Here is a 23,672-nt window from a genome sequence, read left to right on the forward strand (position 1 = left end):
CCCTTGCTCATTATTTCTACAACCTACCATGCTAACAGAATAGTTCATTTTATGGCTAACTGGCATTTTAAGCTCTAGGTTAAAATAAAGGAAGTTCCACAACTGAAGAACCTGTGGGGATGGAGGCAACCCGTGGGAGATGTGTGGAGGAAGGCTGCTGTGGACAGAGTTGGCCAGGGAGAGCAGGCTGCAGGAAGCTTGCTTGCCTGCCCTGGGGAGTGTGAACACATCGTGTATGCACACACAGCCTGGGAAAGAAACCAGAGAAACTGGACGTATCATCACAGGTGCAGGAGCTGTGACCTCTTTGGGACCGCAGGGGCAGGGTGGGCATAGCTCATGATGAGTGCTGTGGTGGAAGTATACAAGCTTTTCTGAAAAGCAGGTAAGGAAAGGAGTGGAAGTTGTGTTTTACACAAACAAGTGTCTCTGCCTGGAGCTTTCCTCTGCTTTGGAGCAAGCTGCAAGCCAACTGAGATCTGAGGGGTCGGGATCGGTGGGGAGACCAGCTTGGGGAATGTTGTGGGGATACCTGCTGTAAATTGCCTGATCAGGAAGAGGAAGCCTTAAACCACTAGGAGAAAGCTCATGATTGTAGCCCAGTCTCTTTGGGAATGTAAAATTGCTCTGACATCTGGAGGAGCCACCCCGTTGGGGTAAAAGCAGTCTAGTTTTGGTGGGGCATCAAGAACATTTTTTTGACCCAGACGCTGGATCTGTTACTCAGAAATGAGGAGGAACTAGTAGGCAGCGTACAGGTCAAGGGCAGCCTTGGCAGCAGTGACTCCAGCACCTTGGAATTAAGATCCCAAGAAAAGCAAGTAGCAGAATAAAGATTCTGGGCTTCAGAAGAACAGAATTTGGCTTGTGCAGGGTCTGGTCTGTCAGGATTGCTCAGGAAACTTCCATGGGGGGGCAATGGGGGGCTAGAGAGTGCAGTTGATGCTCAAAGATAACGTGCTCATAGCACAAAAATAGGCTTGCCCAGTGAGGTGAAATGTGAGCAGGCATGGCAGAGGAACAGCTTGGCTGAATGGCTAACGCTTGGCTGAACCGACACCAGGGGGGGGCTTGGGGAGATGGAAGCAGGCAGGCACGAGCCATGCAGCCGGCACAAGAGCATTGCTCAGGCATGAGGGGATGGAGTTCAGAAACCAAAGTCTCTGTTGGAGCTGAAATTGGCAAAGAGTGTGAACGACACCAAGAAAGCTTCCCTAATTTGACAGCAAAGAAAGGTGAAGGAAAATAGGCACGCACCATTCGGCGGGTCAGGGGACATACTAATAACGAGGTGGGGAAAAGCCAAGGTGCTCAGTGCCTTTTTGGTCTCAGTTCTTACTATCAAGGTCTGCTCACAGGCTGCTCAGGTTCCCTGAGCCTAGTAGCGCAGTCAGAGGGAGTGAAATACCAACTATGATAGAGGAAGGTGGAGCTGGGGACCACAGGAGCAAACTGGACTGCTCTGTGGGACCAGGTGGGATGCATCTGAGGGTGCTGACAGAACTGGTCGTAACTACTGCAAGGCGACTGACCATTTTTCATCTGTGGAAAGTTGTGGTTGAAGTTCTGATGAAGTGTAATAAAACTAGCAGCCTGTGACAGAGTAACCCCACGCATCAGTAAAGGCTGGAGGCCAACAGGATCAAAAGTTTTTTTAAGGAAAAGGACATGGGGGGTCCTAAGGGACAACAATTGGAATGAGTCAGCGTTGTGGTCTGCCAGCAAAGATGGACAACTTCATCTGGGGCTGTGTTAGCAAGAGCGTATCCTGCAGGTTTATGGAAGTGATCCTTCCTCTCTATTTGGTACTTGTGAGACCACACCTGGAGTGCTGCTGAACACTGGAACAGGGCCCCAGAGGGACTCTTGGAGTTGCTGTCTCGGAGGGTTTTCACAACTCAGCAGGACCAGGGTCCAGAGCAACCTGATCTAACATCAGCGTGGCCTTGCTTTGAGCAGGGAATTGGCCTGGAGGCCTCCAGAGGTCCCCTCTGGCCAACGTAACTGTGATTTCAGCTACTTCAGGTCCTTATAGAAGATGCACATTTGAGGCCAGTTCTGTCGCTGGAGGCGTCAAGGTGAAAAGGTAAAAATGACCAAGACCTTTAAAAAAAAGGATGACTTTTTTTTAAATACTCTTTGTGTTCGGCTGTACTTGCCGAACCTTTTCTGGTGCCCGATGACTGGGAGTTTTACTGTTGATTTGAGTAGTAAGACCTGATGCAGAGTTGTCACTCAGCTTACCATAAGGCAGGCGGGAGGTTATCTCTGGGGTGAGAGATGCCTCGGTGGCAGAATGACGGTGTTTCAGCTCTGCTTTGAAGAACTTCCTTGTACTGAAGTCCAATGGATCCCTGTGTACTTCACGTTTGAGGTTATGTTGTACAAGTGTGCGTGACAGGAGTATAAAACAAAGGCTGGAGGTTGCATGCAGTTCATTGGTTTTGCGTGCAGTATGTTATATATATTTGTGGCAAACTGAAAAACATGGCTGTATTTATGTAAGGTTTACTTGAGTTGGGCTGAACAAAAACATCACAAATTGAATGAAAGTACTGTAAGCAAAAAAAAAGAAAACCACCCCAAAGCCTGTTGGCTCAGTGTTTGCTCCGTGGAATGGCTTATTCAGTTGACTGAAGGCCATTCTGGGTAATGGCATGTTATCTAAAGTAATATGGATAGCTAAAAACTATTACTGACAGAGCCTAGAATACCAAACACAGACCTAAAAACCTAACCCAAAACCTAAGAAAGCCACAGAACTAGGAAGAGCAAAAGAGAAGGAAAATATATTAACTAGTTTGTACTGGGACTCCTTCAATTGATTTTTATATTACATTTGGAATTGCCCTTTTTATGTAGAAAATCTGCATTGAGCTTGTAGCCCAGAGAGGAGGTTGAGCTGTAGCATTTGGGTCTGGAACTGATGTTGTTCTAGATCCAAGCTTACATCTGTTCCACTAAGCGTCGAGAGTGTGAGTACATTATGGCAGCGCTTACTAAGGTCCTGCTATATGATGCTTCCTGCATTCTTGCTAGAGGTCTTACAGTCCTCCCAGAGCATGCAAATGGATCTGCCAGTGCTGAGGAGCAGCTACAGTATAATCATGCGTGTTCCAGCAAAGAAGATAGTTGGCTCATCATATCTGAAACACTGCCGTGTACTGGTTTCACCCTCTGGCTTTTATGTTTTCCAGTAAAAAGCAATTGAGTAGCCCTGTGGTAATACACTACTAGCAGTGTGTCAGCATTCTGTTAAGTTTTGCTGTAGAAGGGTTGATATAAACGTTGTGTTTTCAGTCCATTTGGCTTTTAAGAAACATAATCATATAACTGCTAGTAAGCATTGTGATAGTTGCAGATGGTTCTGTGCTACATCATTGATCTGTTTTGTTTCTCAGCAGTACCTGTAGTTGAAGTAAGTTATTGCATGAATGTGTTTGTTAATTCACAGTGTGAAATACATCCAGTGATGACAATTGGTCATTAGTAAATGGAGAAAATAGAGTTTGAAGTGATCATGTCAAAGTCACAGAGGGAAGCCAGATCTCATAATTTGTATAGCTGTTGTGCCTGTAGATTTTCAGATTACTTCTTGCTGCAATTTATCAAGTAGTATGTGCCAGCTGAGACTTTCCTCTGGGCATTCCCCAGGTTAAGAGACAGTTAAGAGCCATTTGTGGTGGTTTTGCTGCGTCAACCTGGCATAAAAGTCTTGTGCTGAGGTGAGGCTCTAACCCCCAATAATTGGAAAATATTTAAGTGCTGGTGGTTTTGTGGTTACAGACAGCTTCTGAGAGAGGCTTTGAGAAGGTTACAAGCTGCAGTCAGTCTCCTTTGACAGAAGAGGGCTGTGAGTGACAGAACTCTGCAAGCACCTCTCCAGCCTTTGGCAGAATTTCTGAGTTTCTTGGAGAAGCATCTGTGTTTCAAGGAATTCATCCAATCAAACGCAAAGTTTTCTGAAGAGGGAAAAACATACCTGACATGGATTCAGAGTAGCAAGTAGAGTTTTAAAGAGAGACATCCTTCTTTAGGAAAAGTTTACTGGTTTCTGTCAGGGCAGAATTTAGAAAAAGCAGCTTGAGGCCCTAGCAAATTATTGTTTATTTCTAAAACTAACAAACCAAAAAATTCCTCACTTCAGAAGACTATTGTCTGCTTTAAGGTGAACTTCAGTTCAGAAATTTTGTTCTATACAGTGTTCTTCATAGAAAACAAGCAGTGTGAACATGTAGATACAAACATGATGCCTGAATTGGCAATATTGTACGTGCAGTGTTCATACAGTTATCCTCTCCATTCCCTGTTCGAGGAATCTTACTCTTTATGCAGTAATTTTCACAGCATGATGAGACCTTCTTTGTAAGAAAACCCATTTAGTTATTTTGTTTACTTAAGAGTACTTTAAAGGTCAATAAAGAGTTTAAATACATTTTCAAAGAAACATTTGGATTTACAGTCATCACAGATCTTCTAAACAAAAACTTTACAGCTAGGATGCCAACAGGGAACTGTATGCAAAGACAGTTCTAATATGAGAAAACCAGATTTATATGGTTACATATGTTTTCTTAAAAAAATGTATTTCACTTATAATAAAAGTGGAACTCAAAATGAGAACACACAAGATTTGGAGGCACTGGAAACATCTATGCACCAAGTTACAATTAATATTAACAACCCTCAAAGTCTACCAGAGAAAGCAGTGTATCTAACTGAAGAATAAAATTAATATAGCTACCCACTTATGCTCTTTAGCTGGAAGCAATACAGAAAATTAATTGTCTAAACATGCATAATCTCTTGTTTGAGATCTGGCAGCAAAAGGGAGAAAAACTTACAACACCTAATGAGAACTCTTCACAAGAAGCTTACAACACAGTTTAATATCTGCACAATCTCTTTAGTAAATGAAATTTCCACTAATTATTTACAGATTTCAATGTTGTTATCATCTCATCCATTCTTTCTAAAGGACTCTGCTTATGTAAATAAGGATTAGTTGGCAAAGTTAATTATGGTAAAAAAAACTTGTTAAACGTGGGATGAAAACAGAGTAACTTGTTTGCTGCCTTCTGCTTGCAGATGTTAAGGCAGTTTTGATTAAGATCTTGGTTATTCCCAAAAGGTCTTTTCTGGAGATTGCTGTACATGGTGGAGAGATCCAGAATAACTTTGGAAACAAAATACTGGGTACCAGAGGAGGGCTAACTGCAGCAGCATGAAATAATTAGCATTTCTAAGGAAAGTAAGGTGTCCAGTTTGACACAATGTTCCCGTATCACATGGATTATCAGATCCGTTCCACACAGGAAAATTTTGTTCTCCAGTCATTTTCCCTTAGAGATAATCATTAAGATGTCAAGTGCTTAAGAGTTGCTATTGATTTCAAAAGGAAATGAACAGGAATGAGCTGGTGTTTTGGGGGTGAACAGAGCTACTCCTATCCACTTGTTGCCCACTGGTATTTTAGAGTCATTTCAATTAGCTGGATCAGAATGTCAGGAATAAATGACTTTATTCCACGTCAAAAGAGGCAGTATAGCTATGGGTAGCTCTGATCTTGCAACAAGGCACAGAGCTACGTTTTCCAAGGTTGTGCACTTGGATGATTAAGCCAAAAATCCTTGCATATTTTGGCTCCACTTCAGCTGTACCTGAAAGGTACAGGAAAGTCTGTTGTGATTTATTGGACTGAAGTGACCTGTGCAAAGAAGTACAGCTGAGAAGGAGTGTGAGGTTGTATGAGGGTCTTGCTGCTGTATACATGTAATCAGTGCAAGTACCCACTGCAGGAACTGCCTGGCATCTCAGCGGGTGTTTGGTCTGGTTAAGGACACAGTCAGGACTACATTAATAAAGGCTTCCTGAAATTGTTCAAAGAAAATTAGTTATTGCCATTCACACATGTGACATAATGACATGAATGTGCTCTTTGAGGAGTGTTCTTGTGTGGCTGTCAGGAGGGCACTAGTCGAGCCTCTTAGATGTGTGCAATTAAAAGAGGCATGTCTAGACCTTCTGAAAAGCATTGTCTATGAGTAGTTAGAAGAATAAGAAATATATTTTCTATCAAAATAAATAGGTGATTAATCTGTATTTTAGAGGTGTAATCTATTTAAACCCAGTGTAACTGAAATAGGGTGGGGTTTTATTCTTTTTGAATGTGTTTGAAAAACCACGTTTGCAAAGCATGTTGTGAACCCAGCACCCCTGGTGTAGTCAGGGGATTGGTGAAAGGCTTTTCAGATGGTCATTCAATTTATATACTAACAGTCCAACTCTATTAAATACACCACTTTTGATGGATGTGTGTGTTTAACCTTCATAGGTGAAGATTCCTTAGGGAATCTATTCCAGTGCTGTATTAGCCTTACCTTTAGCTTCCCAAAAAGTTAACATGATTCTTCCTTGCTGTAATTTAAGCCTGTTATTTTTACTATTGTCCACCATTCACATGAAGTGCAAATGATTCCTTTTCTCATTCCAGAGATATACGTGTATCTAAACACTGCTATCCTCTTCCCAGACAGCTTTTTCTTCTTCAGGTTAAACTTTAACAGTCTTTTTAATTTTCCCTCATAGGACATATCTTCCCATGCTCCAGGTACCATCACTGCTTCTCTAGACTGCTTAGTGGCCCACCTTTTTAGGGTAAGACATGGAAGGTCTTGGCCAAAACTGGGAGAAGTGCTTCAGCTGAAACAATGCCAGTGCTAAGTGAAGTGAAAGGATTAAATCATGGACTGCTAAGACCATCCTCTTCCCCATACCCTCCAGTTTGCAGGAACTCTCTGGGAGATGGATTCTCTGGATTCACACACAGCAAACAGAGCCAAGAATCTGGAATTACTGGAAGTCCCTTGAAATTAAACAGAAATTGTGTAACACTGCGTTGCCATAACTTAGTGTGGAGTGAGTGCCATCTGGAGGTTAGGAAACATGGATGGAGCTCTGTATGCCTTCATGCTCAAATACATGCCTTGTAAATGAAATGTTCTTGCATGAGTAGGAGCTTGAGCTTGACAGGTACCGGACATCTGCCACTCAGTACATGATTTGTGACCCACAGCAAGGCTTGAGGCTTCTCAGTGCATCTCAGTGTGTCTCAGAGTAAGGTGTGCAAGTGTAGTGACTTTCAGTATTATGCAGTCACCAATAACTGTGTAACCTCCGAGTGGCCTGTGCAGTGTTTAGAAGCAGCTCTGGACAACACAGGGAGAAGGAAAGGCTTGATCTACTCTCTCCCTCTTTCAGAGGTTGGAGGACAAACTGGTTCCTGCTGCAGTTTTCTGCTCACAGGAAAGAGCAGAAAGCTCTTTAGCTGAATGAGAAAATGTCTTTTTTAAAGGGTAGGTTCCCATTTGATGCGTCTGAGCACAGTTGTGTATCACAATTCATGTCTGCACAGAGTGGAATCAGCCCTTCTCACCTGGGCTGATTGCATGATGCAGTCGTCCTTCTTTCAGTAGTTTAGCTGTCATCTTGAAAGCCTTAATCCTGCAGTTCTCGCTGTATTGAGGAAGCCGGGAGAACTTCTTGCTGCCGTGACTTCCGTGAGTAGGATTTGGCTCTTCTTTCTACAGTATCTCCCCACCCCTGCTCCTTGCCACCACCTCCCCGAGACTGCTTGGATGTTGACAGTGATCGCACTGTTCCATACCACCTCTTGTTCTTTTTGTCTGCTGCTACTGAAGTCTCATCATAAAAACAAATAGCCTTAGTTGCAGAACATAACTGTGCACATCTCCACCTCAGCCTGGTGAGAGGTTGCAGCCTGTTGTATCAAGGCAATGCTAATGGCTTCTGTGTTGATCTCCACCTAGGACTGAGCATGATCCTACAAAAGCTACATACAGTTCAAAAGGCAGATATTGTATGTACACTCTCCATGCTCTGCTGATTACTGCTTTTTCCTTACAGAACAAGTCATAAAGTTTGCACCTATGAAATGAAGATGCAGTAGTGAACAGGCTTTAGGTATTGTGTTGATTTAGCTTGATGATGGTTTCCCTGGGCAACCACAGATTTTAGGAACATGAATCTGTTAAATTCAAGGTTGATGATCCTAAGAGTGTAAGACAGGTTGCTGAGCCGACATGCCTTCAGAGCAAAATGTGAAAGCCTGCTTCCTTGTCAATGACTTTCCATCAGCTAAACCAGAAAAAAAAAAGAAAAAGAAAAAAAAAAGAAAAAGAGTAATAAAAGGGAATTAGAGAGCAGAAAATCTAAAGAAACAAAGTTAAAACTTGTGTGAAAAAAACTTGGTCTCCATCCCTCAGGAGGGAGGAGTGAAAAAGCACAGAACACATTTCATGTGCCCTAGATTTTATTCTTCAGAGCAAGCTTAAACATGCAGATGACAGAGGCTGATGAATCCTTGGCTAACCTCATGAAATGCAACAAGCTGCTGTGTCTTAATGTGCTGACTTTCAGAACTGGAAGTATTTTGTTTATGTTGGGACTCATCTGAGTGGGTGTCCATTAACTGTTTATTTTCAAGAGATAACTGAGGAAGAAACTGCCTTTTGGCTGTAATCTTGTTCTTTCTGATGTTAGTGGCATCCTTACTTGTAGACTTGCCTGGGAAGATGGATGAGATCTGTCGTGCTAACTCTCTGTATATGGCCGAGTCACCCCAAATACAAAGAGGATTGTCTCCTGTGGCATTGTGGGACGACATCCACCCTTGCCCTTGGAAGAAAATCCATGCTAGACAGTAGTATTGGTTTCTCTGAGAAAAAGATTGAGGAATTTTTTACATGCTGTCGGGTCTGTTGGCTAGAACCATTCAATTTGCTTTGTTAGTTACATGTTTACTGAAGCACTAGGAAGGCTGGAGCTCATCCTCAAGTTTCCTTTTCTGTGCTCCACTGCTGAAGAAGTAATCCATGTTTACCAGAGCCCTGCCAAGTTCAGTGTTCATTCGACTGCCAATAGTGTGGTTGGTCGAGTTAGGTACTTTGCTTGAGAACACAGGCATATGGTTTGGCAGTGGCTTCTGCTCCTTTTTCTTACCCTGGATAAAACAAAGATCATTAGTAAGTTTCCAGAACTACATCCACTGTGTGTTACAAAAATACAAGTTACTGAGATTATTTAGAATTGTCAACATTTTTGCTTTTTAAATTAGAATTTGAATGTACTTTAAAATGTCATAAGGAATGTACGTGAAACTGTTGAAGAAATAAAATAAAATGATTGATTTTTCCTGTTGTCTTACGTGGGAATAGGTTAACACAGGGAAAAGAATAATTTTTAATTCTGTTGCATAAAATGTCAGCTGAGACAGGAGTTAGCTTGCTGTAGAATGGTTGTGATGAGGGAGGTTTTTTGTTTCATTTTTAGTAAGTGGCTTGCAGTTCACCATGATGACATTGTCTTACAAATTTTCTCCTAGGAAGTTGTCTTTCTATGGAGTTGTTAATAATGAAACAAGCACATATTGTATTTCTTTGTGGCATAGGTAGCTGATGAAAGGCACCTCAGTTCTCATATTTTTCCTAAAGATTTTAGTCTTAAAGCATTTACTGATTATGCCTAAGTGTGCTCCAATTTGAAGTATCCTAGCTCAAACTGATGAAGACTAAAAAGAGCCTGGATTACAGTTGAATGTAAAACTTACCATTTGGTCATAGTCCTTTAGGAAACTCCAGTTCTGGTACCTTTGAATAGAAGTAAAAAATGCAGTGTAAAATTTTCTGTCTTTAAATAAAATAGTTATGTTGGTTGTATTTGAATACCAATTTAACTGCTCAGTTTGATACAGACCATTTCTGTACAAACTCTTTATACTGTAAGAAACCTGCAAACTCTTTAGACTGAAACCTATCTTTTCTGTTGTGAAGCCCAGGGTTTTCTGTATTCCCATATAGATCCCATACTATGTGAGGAGTGGGTTGGTTTTTTTTTGCTGAAGGAGGATGACGATAGCATGTCCACAATGTATACCTAGTGCAAATGAAAATACATTGGCAAAGTCCTGAGGCACTCTAGCAAACTTTTGTGCCATGCCTTGAGCAAGACACAGCTTCTTATTTTTTAAATCACTGGTACTCCCTGGCAAAAGTCCCTGGTAGGAATTCCCAGAGCCATATTTGTTGCAGGCAAACACCCACAGGAGTATTTTGTGCAGATAGACAGCTGTGCTAGGAGCAAATTCAGTCAGAAGACCCGAGTTTTGCTCTTCAGCTGTGTTCTATACCTGATGTGGGACTACAGGGCAAGTTGTTTATTTTTCTGTCCTTTGCTTTCCCTGGCCTGAAAAGGAGAAAATGAAAGTTCACCCGCTATTGTCAAAGTACTGTGAGGTCAAGAGAGGAAACAGTTATCTACAGCTGTATTGGCACCAGGGCTCAGGGGACGCCGGGGTTGACTCTCTGAGCCGGCTGCCTGTGTCTATACAGTGCTGCGTCTAAGTGCATCGATCTAGTGCTGAAGTTGTACATCCCTCCGAGCTGAGCTCATCTGCCCACGTGAAGCTAGGAGTATTGGATTTCTGTGCTCCACTCCTCTGTCCAGTGCAAATATGCCCTGAGTGCAAGTAACAGCTACTTTGTGATTGTTGTGTTTATCAATCTATGTCTTGGTACACCAGCACAACACAGAGGTCCTAAAATTTTTATCTTGCTATGCCAGCCACTATTTGAACATATCAGATCTGGGTGTTACTGGATAGTGCTAATTATTGAGGAGTGCTTGGGTCTCAAGACATTTACCTGTATCCACTTCAAGTCAGACCATCAACACACAGCAGCCTTCATCATTTTTTTGGGGATGGGGATCTGGGGCTGAAGGACACTTCTCTGCAGGCTGTAGCACACGTAGTCTGATGAATCCAGCTTTAGGCATCTGTCTTTCACATGTCTGTCCTACCCATTTACAAGAGTTTCTGTCTTCTTAGCTAAGACTGGAGAGCGGGACATGCGTCAGATGCATTATGTGTTATCTTACCCATGACCATGAACCCCAGGAGGCAGGCACAGGGTCCCTGCGCCGCCTTAGCTGGGGAAGGAGCGTGCTGGGCCCCTTTGGCGAGAGCGTGAGTGCACAACTGGGAGAGAGTCGTCACCACGGCCCTGGGTTTGCGTGGGTCAGAGTCCTGGCTTCAGCCGTTCCTTCAGGTAGAAGGAGCCAGACAAGAGTGCAAATTGGTCTCGGGGGAAATCAGAGCTGTGCTTTGTATCTCCTCCAGAAGGCGGAAGAGGACAGGGGTTTTCAGATGGTTTCTTTTCCCATTCTAAAAAATCCTGAAAGTGATGTTGTTTTTCCTCCCTTTCCTTTGGCTTGGCTAGTGCGCGGCCAGAACTGGATCTGATTTTACTTTTACTGAGGATATTCTTCTCATAGACATGCTCATGAAGTGTACTGAAGTACGAACATAAACACGCAAGGCATGTGGCAGAGACAAGAGAGTATCTTAATTTTTAGTTCCTTCAGGTCACTGGTGTATACACAGTCAGAGCTTAGGTTGCATGTGTGCAATTCAGTCTGCTGAAACACTGTAACGATGGGGCATGTTCAGTAGACATACAGATTGGGAACACGGTATCATATCTTGGCAGAACACTGTTCACCTTCCATTTCAGCTATTTCCAAGAATATGAGAAGAGGTGATAATATCAGTGTGTCTGCAATAAATTACAGAGGTCGGCACATTTATATCTTCATTGTGGCAATCTCTATAAAGCTGAAAGATACTCAGCATGCAATTCTTTGCATCTCTTTTCACCCAGCATGCGAGGGGATATTGGCATAAATTTTTCCAGTGAAGAAACACGTAGATAATATAACCTTAGAAAGAAATGTGTGAGGGCCTGATCCAAAGTCCCTGCAGAAGAAAATTTCCTTTGATAGTGTAGGCTTTGGATCAAGGCTTAGGACCGTCAGGAAGCATCAGTACCATTCTCAAGATGAGTAAAAGAGGCATGAACTGGAACAAGTGACTTACCAGATTTTCCTTCCTCTCTGTTCAGCCTCCACAGACTCTCTCCAGATCTTATCCTGTTGAACCTGGTCCGGCTGCAGCGCTGCCTGCTCGTCTGCCCAAGCCTGAGTAGCTGGTGGTGCAGTGACAGGTCTTCTGGGCTGGGTGCTGCTGAGAGACGCAGAAGGAGCAGAGTCTGGTTGCCCCCGAGGTGTAGCTGCTAGTTGAGACCTAACCAAGGTATTTCTCCTGATTCCAGAACCCTTTCCCATTCCCAACTTGTCCATTTTCAGACTCACTGTATCCCCAGTATCATTAGATATATCGTGACTGTTAGGCAAATTAAACCTGCTATTGTTTGCGCTTTCAAAGCTCCTTCTTTCCTAACATACTCCTTTAGCTGCTGATTTGGAGTGCTTTCAGAAAGCGAGCGTGCACGGCAGTAGGGACAAGCAAAGCTCAGCGTTTTACTTCCCTGTGATGCTCATTTCCTACTGCTTTATGCTGCTTCCTTGCTTGAATGCTGAGGGAGTTTTCATGCTAATAGCAATTTTGTAAGAAAGGACTGTTCCTGAAAGCCATCGGATCTCCAGCTGTAACCAGCAGACTCTCAGCTAACAAGGTGATTACTGCTGCTTGCAGCTGAGACCACACTCTATTTAAAATCCTCGGAACAATAAAATCTGCTTTAGTAGCAAAGGGTGCTGTGGAGATTGCTGCTGTGTATGTCAGGAGGGCTTTTGTTGTCGTTATGTAGCAGAAGCAAGAGCTCCTGAAAGTTGTTGCATTTCCCTGGTGTGTTTACTGTCTCTATTGGAAACAAGTCTGACTTGTGAGTATTCACCAGAAAAGGAGCAGAGAGACCCAGTGGGAAGGCTGCTGGGGCCTTGCAACCTATTTGGGGCAGAGGTTGTTTGTTTAAACTAAGGTGTTTCAATGAATCTGTGCTGAAAGCTACCAATTTTCAGATTTTAAAAAAAGAGCGGCCAGAGACCAAGTCCTTTGTAAGTACTTAGGGATTTCTGCCAAAAGTATTAAGCAGCTATGAGAAGCAGTTTTAAAGTAACTTTAAGGGATATTAGTATACAGAGTGAGAATTTTCAAAAGTGTCCAAAAAGTGTTTGTCTTTACAGTCAGCTTGTTGGGCTTTTGTGGCATGAAGTCACTTCCTCAAGCATTTGTGACCTTGCAGGAAAACAGAGTATTTTAAGTATAAATTTCCTCTGACATTCTTGAGTGACTTGTTTTTTAGTACTGTGAATTAGCTCCAGATGAATTCTAGCCTCTTGCTTCATCTTTCTGGTAAATGCTAATGAACTTTGAACCTACTTCTTTAGGTTGGTTTTTTTTTGGCAAACTTATTTGCTTGTAGTATTGGGAAATACACGCTGAATTTGGAAAATAATTTCTTCTAAAATAGGCTATACAACAATTCAAACATCTAATGTAGACATAGTTGAGCAAGAAACACTTCTATATTTGGAAAAAAATTATTCTGACTTTGAAGACTGGAGTAACATAACTTAAGAAGAGGTAAACTTCACCTCAAACCACAATGTTTGCTTTGGGTTTGAATAGCATTTTAGTAGACTTTTGTTTGTTTGCTTGTTTTTCTGTGATAATTGAAACCTAAACAGTGTTTTTCGTCTCTTTCTGCCAAAAAGCAAAAAAAAAACCCCACAAAAACAAACAAAAACCCCCACATATATCCGCACAGCATTATGATGAACTAAAGAAACGGACTGTTTGCCAACCTGGCCTGATAGTTGTCTCTGTTCCTCTTGTGGAATCTGCTTATCCTGCTGCGTTTGTTCCAGGGTCCTCTCCAAGTTGGAGTGCGTGCAGCTGTCTGCAGAATGGGGTTTTAGCAGCATCTATCTGCTTTAAAAGGAAGCCAAGGCATGTTTGGAAGGCCTAGTACGTTAATTGGTGCATGTGGGGTTTTAGCTCCTGATCAGGTCAGGAGAGGATCCTGATGGGAAGTCTGTTCCTGTGCATGGAATGCTTTTTTTATTGTTTTTTACAAAGTTTTTGTGTTGTTTTAATTTTAATCCTTCCTTCAAGTCAATTTCTGCAAATTAAACATGATAATAAACTAAAAATGGTTATTGAGCTGAGTACATAGCTTCCGAATGACTACTTGTAGCCACTGAATAAACTGGATGGAAAGATGACAAGCTGGTGTTTGAACTCTGTGCCATTGAGTGGTGTCTGCAAAGGTGCAGGAGTTGTAACTACCTTGGTTTTGATGCAGGTGTAGAACTACAAAGTGGCTCACAGAATATCATACTGGAAGTGAACGCATAGGTTAAAGCCAGATCTGTTGGCCTGAGACTACACAACCTCAGAAAAGAAGGAAGTCTTAACTATTTAGGACTTCTTTAGGCTTTAAACAAAACTAAGCTGTGAGTCTGCCTGCAGGTATTGGATGCTTCATAGTGTCCGAGCCATTTCTTAGGAAATAATATATGGGAATGGGATCATGGCTGTTTGAATAAGTTGAGTTTTTAAAAAAATATTGTAATAATATGACTTTAAAATGTAGCTGCTGTTCCAAAAATGGATCACTAGGAGCTGATATTTTGAAAATGATCCCATTTTCTGTTGGGACCAGAAGTCATTAAGGGAATGGTTATGCACCATGAAAGCACATCAAAGTGAGTGCAAAGATGATGTTTCTGGGTGTTACTCTAGATTCCTTCCTGGTTATACTAGTGGCCCATTTAGGTAATTTACTAGATGCAGAATTGCTGCAGATACTGAACTGTTTCGTTTCATATTACCATCTGCCAGTTGAGCATTTTATTTGTTGGTTATAACAACTTAGGGCATTTAAGCAGTGAGCTTATTTAAATTGGTACAACTGATTTACTGTGTACTTCTTTTCATCCTGTAGCAGAATAGGTTGATGTTTATTGTGGCTTCATCTTGTATGTATCTATGTAAATTGATTATAGCGTCTTTATTTTTTCTGGTTGTGGACATGAAACTTGAAAAAACGTCCCAAGTGTCACTGTAGGAGATGGTGCCTTTGCTTAGGAGTTTGTTTTCACATTAGTTTATCTGAGAAGCCGTGTCAGTGCCCATCATTCTGAGTAAGAAATTGACTGAGGTTAATCTTTTGTTGTTGCCAGACGAGTGATGATACGCACTACAAATTCATCTGTGAAAAACATGTGAGTTATTTCCCCCTGTCAAAGGAAAAGATGTCTAGAGAGGCTTCTTCATGGAGGAAAAATTTCAGGTGTTTAGAGAAAACATATTTATTTGACCACAAGAGGGTACTGCGGTATCAGTTATGCAAGACTTGAGCTAATGTTTGCCTTTATATGCATTGCCTTATTTTTAAAATACACATTTCTTGAAATTGGTCATTTACATTAGGCAGTAGTTAAGAAAACCATGTTTTGTATGCCAGTATTTGATGACTTTGTCCAGAGGCAATTTCTGAGCTGTTTTTTCTAAAAATTGTTTTGTGTTTTATTGCAGCAAGTTTCTTGATGCTCAGGTTCTCATAGGTTTCACTGGGAGACAGGGACTTCAGCGGCTTATTCCAAAACACTGAAAAACTTAATGGAAATTTCTTGGTTGAATGCAAGAATACATCAGTTACAGGAGGGAAATAACAACAGGAGATGAATGTGTTGCTGCTGTGGTTGGAACTGCGTGTTGGCCCAGGATGGGCACTGTCAAAGTCAGACTCTGGTGTGATTTTTCCCATGTGGTCTTACTTGCAGGTATAGGGTCTGAAATCTTTTTTAGTTCATTTGTGCTTCCAAGATTTCTCCTTTACATCCAAGCCTTCTACAGTATGCATCCAGTGTTGGTTTGCCCTGTTTTCATAGGTCAATGTTGTTGGGATACTTCCAACAAAAGTTATATTTTCTAAACTTTAAGGACTGTGCTGCCAAATGTTTGTGCCATGTTTTGTGCAGTTCTGACCATGGAAGAGAGAGCTAGAAGGGTTTCTGGATTCTCCCACTTCTAGATCTGCTGCTGAATTTAGGAGAATTGGTATACCTGCCTGTCTCCAAACAAGCCCACCTGTAAAAGAAGAAAGATCTCAGCTATATCACATTATCTGTGAAGAACAAATTTCCAAGGGGTGTGATAGTAATTTGATGGACCACAAAGCAGTTTTCATAGTAGAAAGTTTGTGTTTGTGAGGTATTGCAGAGATTTAAGAAACACACATACATTTTAAAAACCAGGTGCAGTGTATATATCATGTGTGAACAAGAGGAGGAGAGGGCAGCTCTCTAGAGACCAGGTTTTCAGAGGAGATCACCATTTGGAAGATTTCTGTCACTTCATGAACAGGATGGAGACAGAAATCTTTCAGTATGAGCAGTGTTGCATGCCTCAATTAACGACATTTGCATTGTCATCATCATCTTCCTCAAATGAATCAAGGTCAGTCACGATTGCAGGCTGGAAGATGCGTCGTGTCAGTGGTTAGCAGAGCAGGGTGTTCGATGATCGGTCAGAGGATGCTGAGCACCAGGCAGGGAGGTGATGTATGGCAGAGCATTACGGTGGTGCTTTCTCACCAGCCCTGGGTGTTAACTACCAAGGGCCCTAGAAAGCCCAAAGGTGACAGCTCCTGCTGACGAGCTGTGTCATGGTCTGGCAGGAGCAGAGTGCCTTAGGTCGCCGTATGCAGCCAAAATGAAAACAAATCCTGCAAACTATCAGTTTGGAGTAAAACACCTTTTAAACAATTATGTAGCTGCTTGATTAAAGGCCTCATGCATTAAGTTTTACTGTAGCTTTCATAAAAAAATATAAACTTCTTTCTTGTCTTAATGGAGTTCTTCTGAGAGAGCCTGGCAAGTTGAGCATCTGTTGCGTCGGCAGCGAACAAATACCACCAAGGGAATGTCTGCTTCCAGTGACACAGTCTGACACTTCAGAATAAAATCAAAGCTGTAATGCAGACTGTAAGAAATCTGTTGTGATTTTTATCATTCTCTTCTTATAATATAAATTCTAGTGTTACAAGGTATCTTAGCTACTGATATGCAGTTTGCTTTATTTGAAACAAAAATGATTTATTTGAAAAAATATTTACTTGAAAAAAAGTGTTAAACGGCAGCTATTCCATAGAATACGCAGGCCTGTTACATTAGAGCTGTCTGCTTAAACTTGCCACTTGAGCAAGATGATGGGATTTCAGGGAGGGAGCGCTGCAGGGCTGCTGTGCGGGGAGGGATGTTTGGAAGTATCTGGTTTAAGGAGAAAGAACTATGAATATAAGAAGTGTTCCTCACTGGCTGAATGCTTTCAGTTGCTGTTTCACATGATGTTGGTCTTGGAGGCTAGATCCTGTGAAGAAGTGCAGTATTGCTTTGACAGCCGGAGTTGTGTTCGTTAATCAGGGAGTCAAGTCACATCCTCGCCGCAGCAGGGAGCTCTGGTAACTCCGGAGTGCAGCTTGGCTTTATTCTATCAATCCTCGCTGTTCTTGCACACTTCATTAACAGGTCTAAGAGAATTTCAGTGTATAGAGTTATTCAGTACTTTGGAAAAGGCTGTGCTTCGTACTGAAGCACTTAAGGCAGCAGTGTGACCTCTGAAGCACGGCATAGCCCTGCTTTCTGTGCCCCAGGGGTATGCATTTGTTAACTGTTAACTTCTGGTGCACAGGTCAGCTTGTAACAGGGGAGAAGAAGCCACTTCACAGATACTGCAGCGCTTCGGTTTTCTCCGTCTGCTACCTGGGATACTGTGGTACTTATAAAACTATTTTATCCCATGAATTACAATATTCCAGGTTTGTATCACTATATATTTCAATGCTCAAGGTGCCGTTCAGTTTTTTTTTTTATTATTCTTTCTCAGCTTTCTCCTCCAGCAGCTGTCTATTTGTTGATCTGCACTTTGATACGCTAAATGTTTCATTTACCATCTGCTCACAGTATTCAGAAAGGACATTAATTTTATGTTTTGATGTGAAATACCAACAGTTCTCTACTGCAAGTTAGGTAAAGTTTTCAAATCAGAGTACCTAAAATTTGTTTTAAATTGTATTTCTGGATATTTAATATAATGGACTTTTTTTTTCCAAACTTTCTTAACCTTTGCAAGTTCTGTTGGCTGAGAATTGAGATACTGCCTTTTAGGGTTTTTTTTCAAGATAACTGTCATAGTCTAAAATTGTGAAGATGTCAATCACAATCTTTATCTGGTTTTCAACAAAGCTTATACCATCTTCTTTGTGGCTATCAGTGTAGGTTTGCTTATGAACTGTAGAAGCTAGTGTTAAATCGCACTTCAGACTGAGGTTTGGCCAACTGGACTACTGGGGATCAGGAGGAAGTTCTTCCTAAAGGCAGGATGTTCCCATAACTGGATGTAGAGGGTTTTGTGTCTAGCCTTTGCTTTGATACACTAGAATCTGGTGGCAAGTTCCCTGAGATGATAGGAGAGTTTGGGTCTGAAGGGATCTCAGGAGGTCTCTAGCTCTATCTGCTCCTCAGAGCAGGGTCAGCCGTGAGATCAGACCAGCTGGTCAGGGCTTTGAAAGGCTCCAAGAATGGAGACTGCACCACCTTTTTAGGTGATGTGTCTCACCACTTGGCTGTCCTCATGATGAAGTTTTCCCTTACATACAGTCAGAACCTCTCTTGTTTCAACTTGTACCCATTTTATTTCGTCCTGCCACTGGGCACCACTGCAAGCAGCCTGGCTGTGTCTTCCCAGTAACCTTGCAGGTACTGGGAGACTGCTCTTGCATCTCCCCACAGCCTTTTCTGGTCCAGGCTGAGCAGGATTTGATCACTGGTCGCATTGCTTGTGTTACACAGATCTGTCAGACCTTTACCTAACTCACTCCATTCCCTATCCCTGCCTGATTTGACACGTACACTGCTCATGCCCAGTGGGGCAGATGCTCCATGAGACCTAGAAAGGAAAGTAACAGAGTGTACAGGGAAAGTACAGTCCGTTTTGCCATTCTTTTCTTGGATCACCTGCTCTGTAGTTTGGTTCAGCCTTTTTCCTTCTATGGTTGTAGAGGACTTCTTTGTTTTGCTATGGAGCTGGAAACTTTTGCTCCCTGAAGAAATAGACGACCTGAACAATGTGAAGTCTTCCTGGATCTGTTTGGAGCTTTGTATTTTTAGCTCAGTTGTGCAAGAGTTCACATGCGAATACTCAAATAGCAAGGCAAAAACAAAAGGAAAATGTCTGCGTCCCTAGACCTGAGGGCCAAAGCAGCCAAACAGACTTTGTACAGCTTTCAGACAGGACTTTAATTATACCAGATGCTTCACTAAAGATCCTGTTACAGTTTAATGGAGAGAATGGGTGCCTGGCTCTTAAGGTGGGCTACATTCCTCTTTTCAGGACAGGTCCGGGTTTTTAGGAAACCTTTTGCTTAGGTTACTGGTTAAGTTTAGAAAGCTTCCAAAGCACTAGACAGCTATGCAATCAAAAACACAGTTGCAGAATTAGGATAAAATCATAACTTTCTTACAACTGACCACTTAATGAGAAAAGGGCAAGACCTTACCCTACTTCTTGTGTGAATTATCCATATAATCTACACACACAGAGTATGAGGATTATATGCCTCTTTAAAAAACCAGCTCTGATCACATGACTGACACAAGTGCACCTACCAGCCTCTTCCATGTAGACATCGTAAAAAACTTCTTAGCAAAACTGACATTGTGGAAAATTGCTGACCTGTTCAACTTGAAATACTTCATCTTGAAATACAAGACCAACGAATCTTTGATGAATGGGAAGCAGGATTTCCAAAATGCTTCTAGGACCTGAAGCCCCAGAACAGAGAGCAGAGTAAAGCCAGCAGCCTTACAGCATGGAGAACCCCATGTCAGGTGAGGTCTCCTACAGTTTCCAGCATTCCTGCTGCTGAACAGCAGGGATCTCAAAGCTCTGGGATATTGGGCTACCCCCATCCTTGGTTACTGGGCAGACTACTCAAGGCTTTTTAATGGAAAACAACCAAAATGGGGTTATTCAGATGTGCTTTTTCGTTCTTGATGATCTGCTGGAGCATTCCAGGTCATTGGTAGTTTAAATCATGAAAAGAGCATTCTGCAAATCTTGGTTCTTGTCTGCTGTGCATGCTCAAGATCCTTTAAAAGTAGTATAAATCGTTTAAGATTGACTAACCTGTGCAAAATTAGGTGGGTCAGTTGAGTTAGTCACACACAGAGGCATCTGCTGCCATTCAGAAAGTCTTAGGATACTTCAGAAATCCATGCAGGGCCAGCAGATCCATAGCAAACCTGCAAGAGACCTATGTCTTTCTATGATAGCAGGAGGGAAAGGCAGGAACACCTGGCTGTCGGATTGCGCTAGATGACCATGAGTGCATAAATATTCACATCTGATGCCCAGTTAAGGATGGTTTTCAGGCAAATTCCCCAGCCACCCCCACTTACTGTATTTTGGGTTGTGCCACAGGGTGGCCTTGGCACGTGCAGGCTGTGAGGACTCCTGGGTGGCTGCTGGGGAAGGCGAGCTGCACCCGCTTCCCAGCTGCTCATGGCAGTTAACGCTGTGGATCAGGGAAGAGCAGGCAGCCCCTGGCCCACAGGGTGGGTTAAATGTCCTTTTGAGTCCTTAACAGCAGTTGGTTTCACTCCACAGATCACACTACCTGCTGTTGCAGACATTCCCTAGACCTCCATTACCTGTAAGGTCAGCAGAGATACCCTGATGGAGTCCTACATGTAGGTGTCAAAAATGAGATTTCTTAACATGAAGGAAAGGTGTAACTACTCCTACACTAGGAAAATAGCGCTGGGGCCCAGGCTCTGGGTGGAAATCAGAAGCATCCCCCACCTTAGTGGAAGAAGTCTATTATTCATTGCGTTATAATTGCATAATGCTTTCTGTTACTTATTTGCTGTTTAAAAGGGGACTTGCCCAGGAGTAAAGGGAGAAGTTGGGTGGGGGACTTCATAGAAAAATAACATCGATTTCCAGTGTTGTGTTAGTGGAAAGTATGTGTTTCTTCTCTATTTGATATAGTTTATATTCCCAGTTCCATCCATTCCTCTTTCATAAGAGTTCTGTTGATATACTTGAACCTGACAATTGGAGGATTAAGGATGTGTTTGGACTGCCTTTTTTGCAAGTCTGATTATGAAAACCACCTATGCCATTAGCATAAAATAAAAAGCAGGAACTTTCTTATACTTGCCGTTCCAGTAGGAGAGAAATTCACAGGAGCCAAACGTTTTACTGGTGAATGAGAATATCCATTTTGGAAATAGCCTGCATTATCTCCATAGTTAAGGTGGTACCGTACCATTAGCAAAAGGTTAATTTAGGGATTTTGCAAGAAGCATATCTGTGCTGCATCTGCTCTTTGCTCTTTGCCTGTTCCCATTCCTCCCAGGTCTCATTACCTTGCTGTAATGTGAATATTCACCTGGCTGCATACCTTAACTTGCACAAACCTACAGTTTTGCAAGAGGACTAGAAAACAGCAACAATCAAAGGAGACTTTTCAAACTGCTGCTTCTTTTTGAAGCTTTTATCACAAAATACAGGTTAAAATACAATTTTTAACAACAACAACAAAGTTTTATCCTCCTTTTTCTACATACCTTTGTTTATGGCGAGCGTTCACATTCGTTTCCGTCAAATAAGGACTTCTCAGTGCCATGGTGCTTTATACTTTCTGTTTTATGGGCTCCACTGTTGGTACTGTTGTTAGCCAGGAGAAGTAAACAGACTTTGAGGAAAAGATCACACCATAGCAACCCTCAGCTTCTGTTTACAGTTCAAATAAATGTCTGTGCCATGGAAATGTATGTCCTGAGGAATTTTCTAAACCAGTACGCTAATTTGTTTAATAACAAAAGGATTAATGCAGATAAGTTGAATGCAGATTTACACTCAATATTTAAATGGTGAATAATTTTATTTTTCAAAAGCTGCCAGTAAATAGTACATCACAACCGCTCAGTAGGGAGAAGGTATTTTTTAACTTTCATACTAGAAAGTACTGACGGTTCTGAAGGAGAGGCTCATGTAAGCACTTGGCAGAATGAGTTCCCCAATTAAAAGCAATATTAAAACTCCCTTTATTTAATGGGGGTAACTCTGTGTACGCTTTGAAAACCCAAACTTGTGTGTTTGTAGTTTCCTCACCTTTTGGTTAAAGAAGTAGCTTTTACTCAAGCAAAACTTCTATTAACTGAGCTGGACATTTTGCTCAAGAAAATAATAGAGGAATGAACCTGGGTTAATTAGCATTGATAATGTACAACTGTGGGCTGGCTTCAGGGGCGGTGGGTTGGCTGGTGTAGACAAGGTGCAGCTGTGGCTGGTTCTGGTAAGGGGTTGGGCAGACAATGGAGGGAGGGCAGCTGAGGAAGAGAGAGGAGGAAGATGCAGAGAGAAGAGAGAGAGTGCGGGTGCCCTGGATGAGGAGAGATGAGGAGAAGGTGGCAGAGGGACTGGCATGAATGCGTTGGTATGAGTTGGTAAAAGACCTTGTTGCAGCTGGCTAGTTTGGAGAGTGCTGCGACAATTGGTGCCCCGTGTGAGGGCCTTCAGATTATGAGACCAAGCGTAATGAGCGGTGACAGCGATAATGGCTGTGCCAGGGGACATTTGAAGTTTTGAACAGTGATGGTGGTGCCCAACATAGCGGAGACAGGCGGGCATAACCTGTGATCCAGATCACGCTGAGATAGGCAGGAAGAGCCTGGGGATCTGGATCAGGTGCCAGTAAAGGTGAGCTGTTGGGAACAAAGAGAAGGAAGCCTGACTGCCGTGGAGTTAAGAGACAGGGGGTAACAGGCAATAGCGGCGGAGTACACAGCCAGACATGGCAGCAGCCCGCAGCAGCAGTGGGTCCAGAGTGGGTCCGGCCAGACAGGGGTGATGGCTGTGCCGGGGGAAGGTGCGGGAGCAGCATGGTGCCGTGGGTGGCTCCTGCCGTTGCTGCTGCTGCTCGGCCTGGTGGTATTCTTGCCGATGTTTATGTGCTCGTTGAAGGTGCCTCCACTTGTAGAAGAAATGGGTGACCACAAGGATGTTAAGAAGTTTTTCAAACCACATAATGATGTGTTAGCGCTGTATTCTAGATCTGGTGCTGCTGAAAGCTCGCTCTGGTTACTGTCCGGTGTAACCCAAGAGGTGAAAGGACAAGGCACTATAAGTTCATCAGAGCTGCCCTCTGAAGAAATCAAAATCCCAGATGCTAAGAAAGCAGATAAGAAAGGTGATCAACTTGCAGAAGCTGAAAAGCCCAAGATAAAAGTGAGGAAGGAATTCAGGGACAAGTTGTGCGGACCGTATGAAAAGTTTATTTGTAAAAAGGTTATGATGACTTTAAATACCTAAGGTATGAAATGTTAAAAAGGAAAAGAAAGAAAAAAAGGGAGAATTGTGGAGGAATTATAGAGGACTGTATGAAAAATTTATTTGTAAAAAAGTTGTAATAATTGTTAAAAACATAAGGTATGAAATTAAAAAAAAAAGTGGGGGGAATTGTAGAGGAATGAAGCTGGGTTAATTAGCATTGATAATATACAGCTGTGGGCTGGCTTCAGGGGCGGTGGCATGGCCGAGGTAGATAAGGTGCAGCTGTGGCTGGTTCTGGTAAGGGGTTGGGCAGTCAATGAAGGGAGGGCAGCCGAGGAAGAAGAGGAGAGAGGAAGAAGCAAGAGAAGAGATAACACATGCCCTGGATGAGGTGAGATGAGGAGAAGGCAGCAGAGGGACTGGCATGAAGAGTGTGCTGGTATGAGGT

General features: G+C 42.5%; 1 protein-coding gene across 1 annotated transcript; it reads right to left on the reverse strand.

Annotated features, from left to right (window-relative positions):
- Positions 1 to 6,150: 6,150 nt before the first annotated feature.
- Positions 6,151 to 21,575, reverse strand: C6H2orf50 (chromosome 6 C2orf50 homolog). Its single transcript, XM_037392962.1, has 4 exons — positions 21,517 to 21,575; positions 11,954 to 12,304; positions 9,629 to 9,668; positions 6,151 to 9,022 (listed from the first exon to the last, which is right to left on the reverse strand). The coding sequence occupies exons 1-4, from the start codon at positions 21,573 to 21,575 to the stop codon at positions 8,831 to 8,833; spliced, it is 642 nt and encodes a 213-aa protein (XP_037248859.1). The 3' UTR covers positions 6,151 to 8,830.
- Between the last annotated feature and the right edge of the window lie 2,097 nt (positions 21,576 to 23,672).

Source organism: Falco rusticolus, chromosome 6 (genome assembly GCF_015220075.1).
Source record: "Falco rusticolus isolate bFalRus1 chromosome 6, bFalRus1.pri, whole genome shotgun sequence".
Classification (NCBI taxonomy): Eukaryota; Metazoa; Chordata; class Aves; order Falconiformes; family Falconidae; genus Falco; species Falco rusticolus.

Bases quoted from the DNA above. Each gene is read 5' to 3' on its own strand.
- C6H2orf50 (XM_037392962.1), bottom strand. From the start codon at position 21,575: ATGGCACTGAGAAGTCCTTATTTGACGGAAACGAATGTGAACGCTCGC. The intron at 12,305-21,516 runs GTATGTAGAAAA...TTAGGAAAGAAG, and splicing joins AACGCTCGCCATAAACAAAG to GAGCTTTGAAAGCGCAAACA. The intron at 9,669-11,953 runs GTAAGTCACTTG...TTCTATTCAAAG, and splicing joins CAGAGAGGAAGGAAAATCTG to GTACCAGAACTGGAGTTTCC.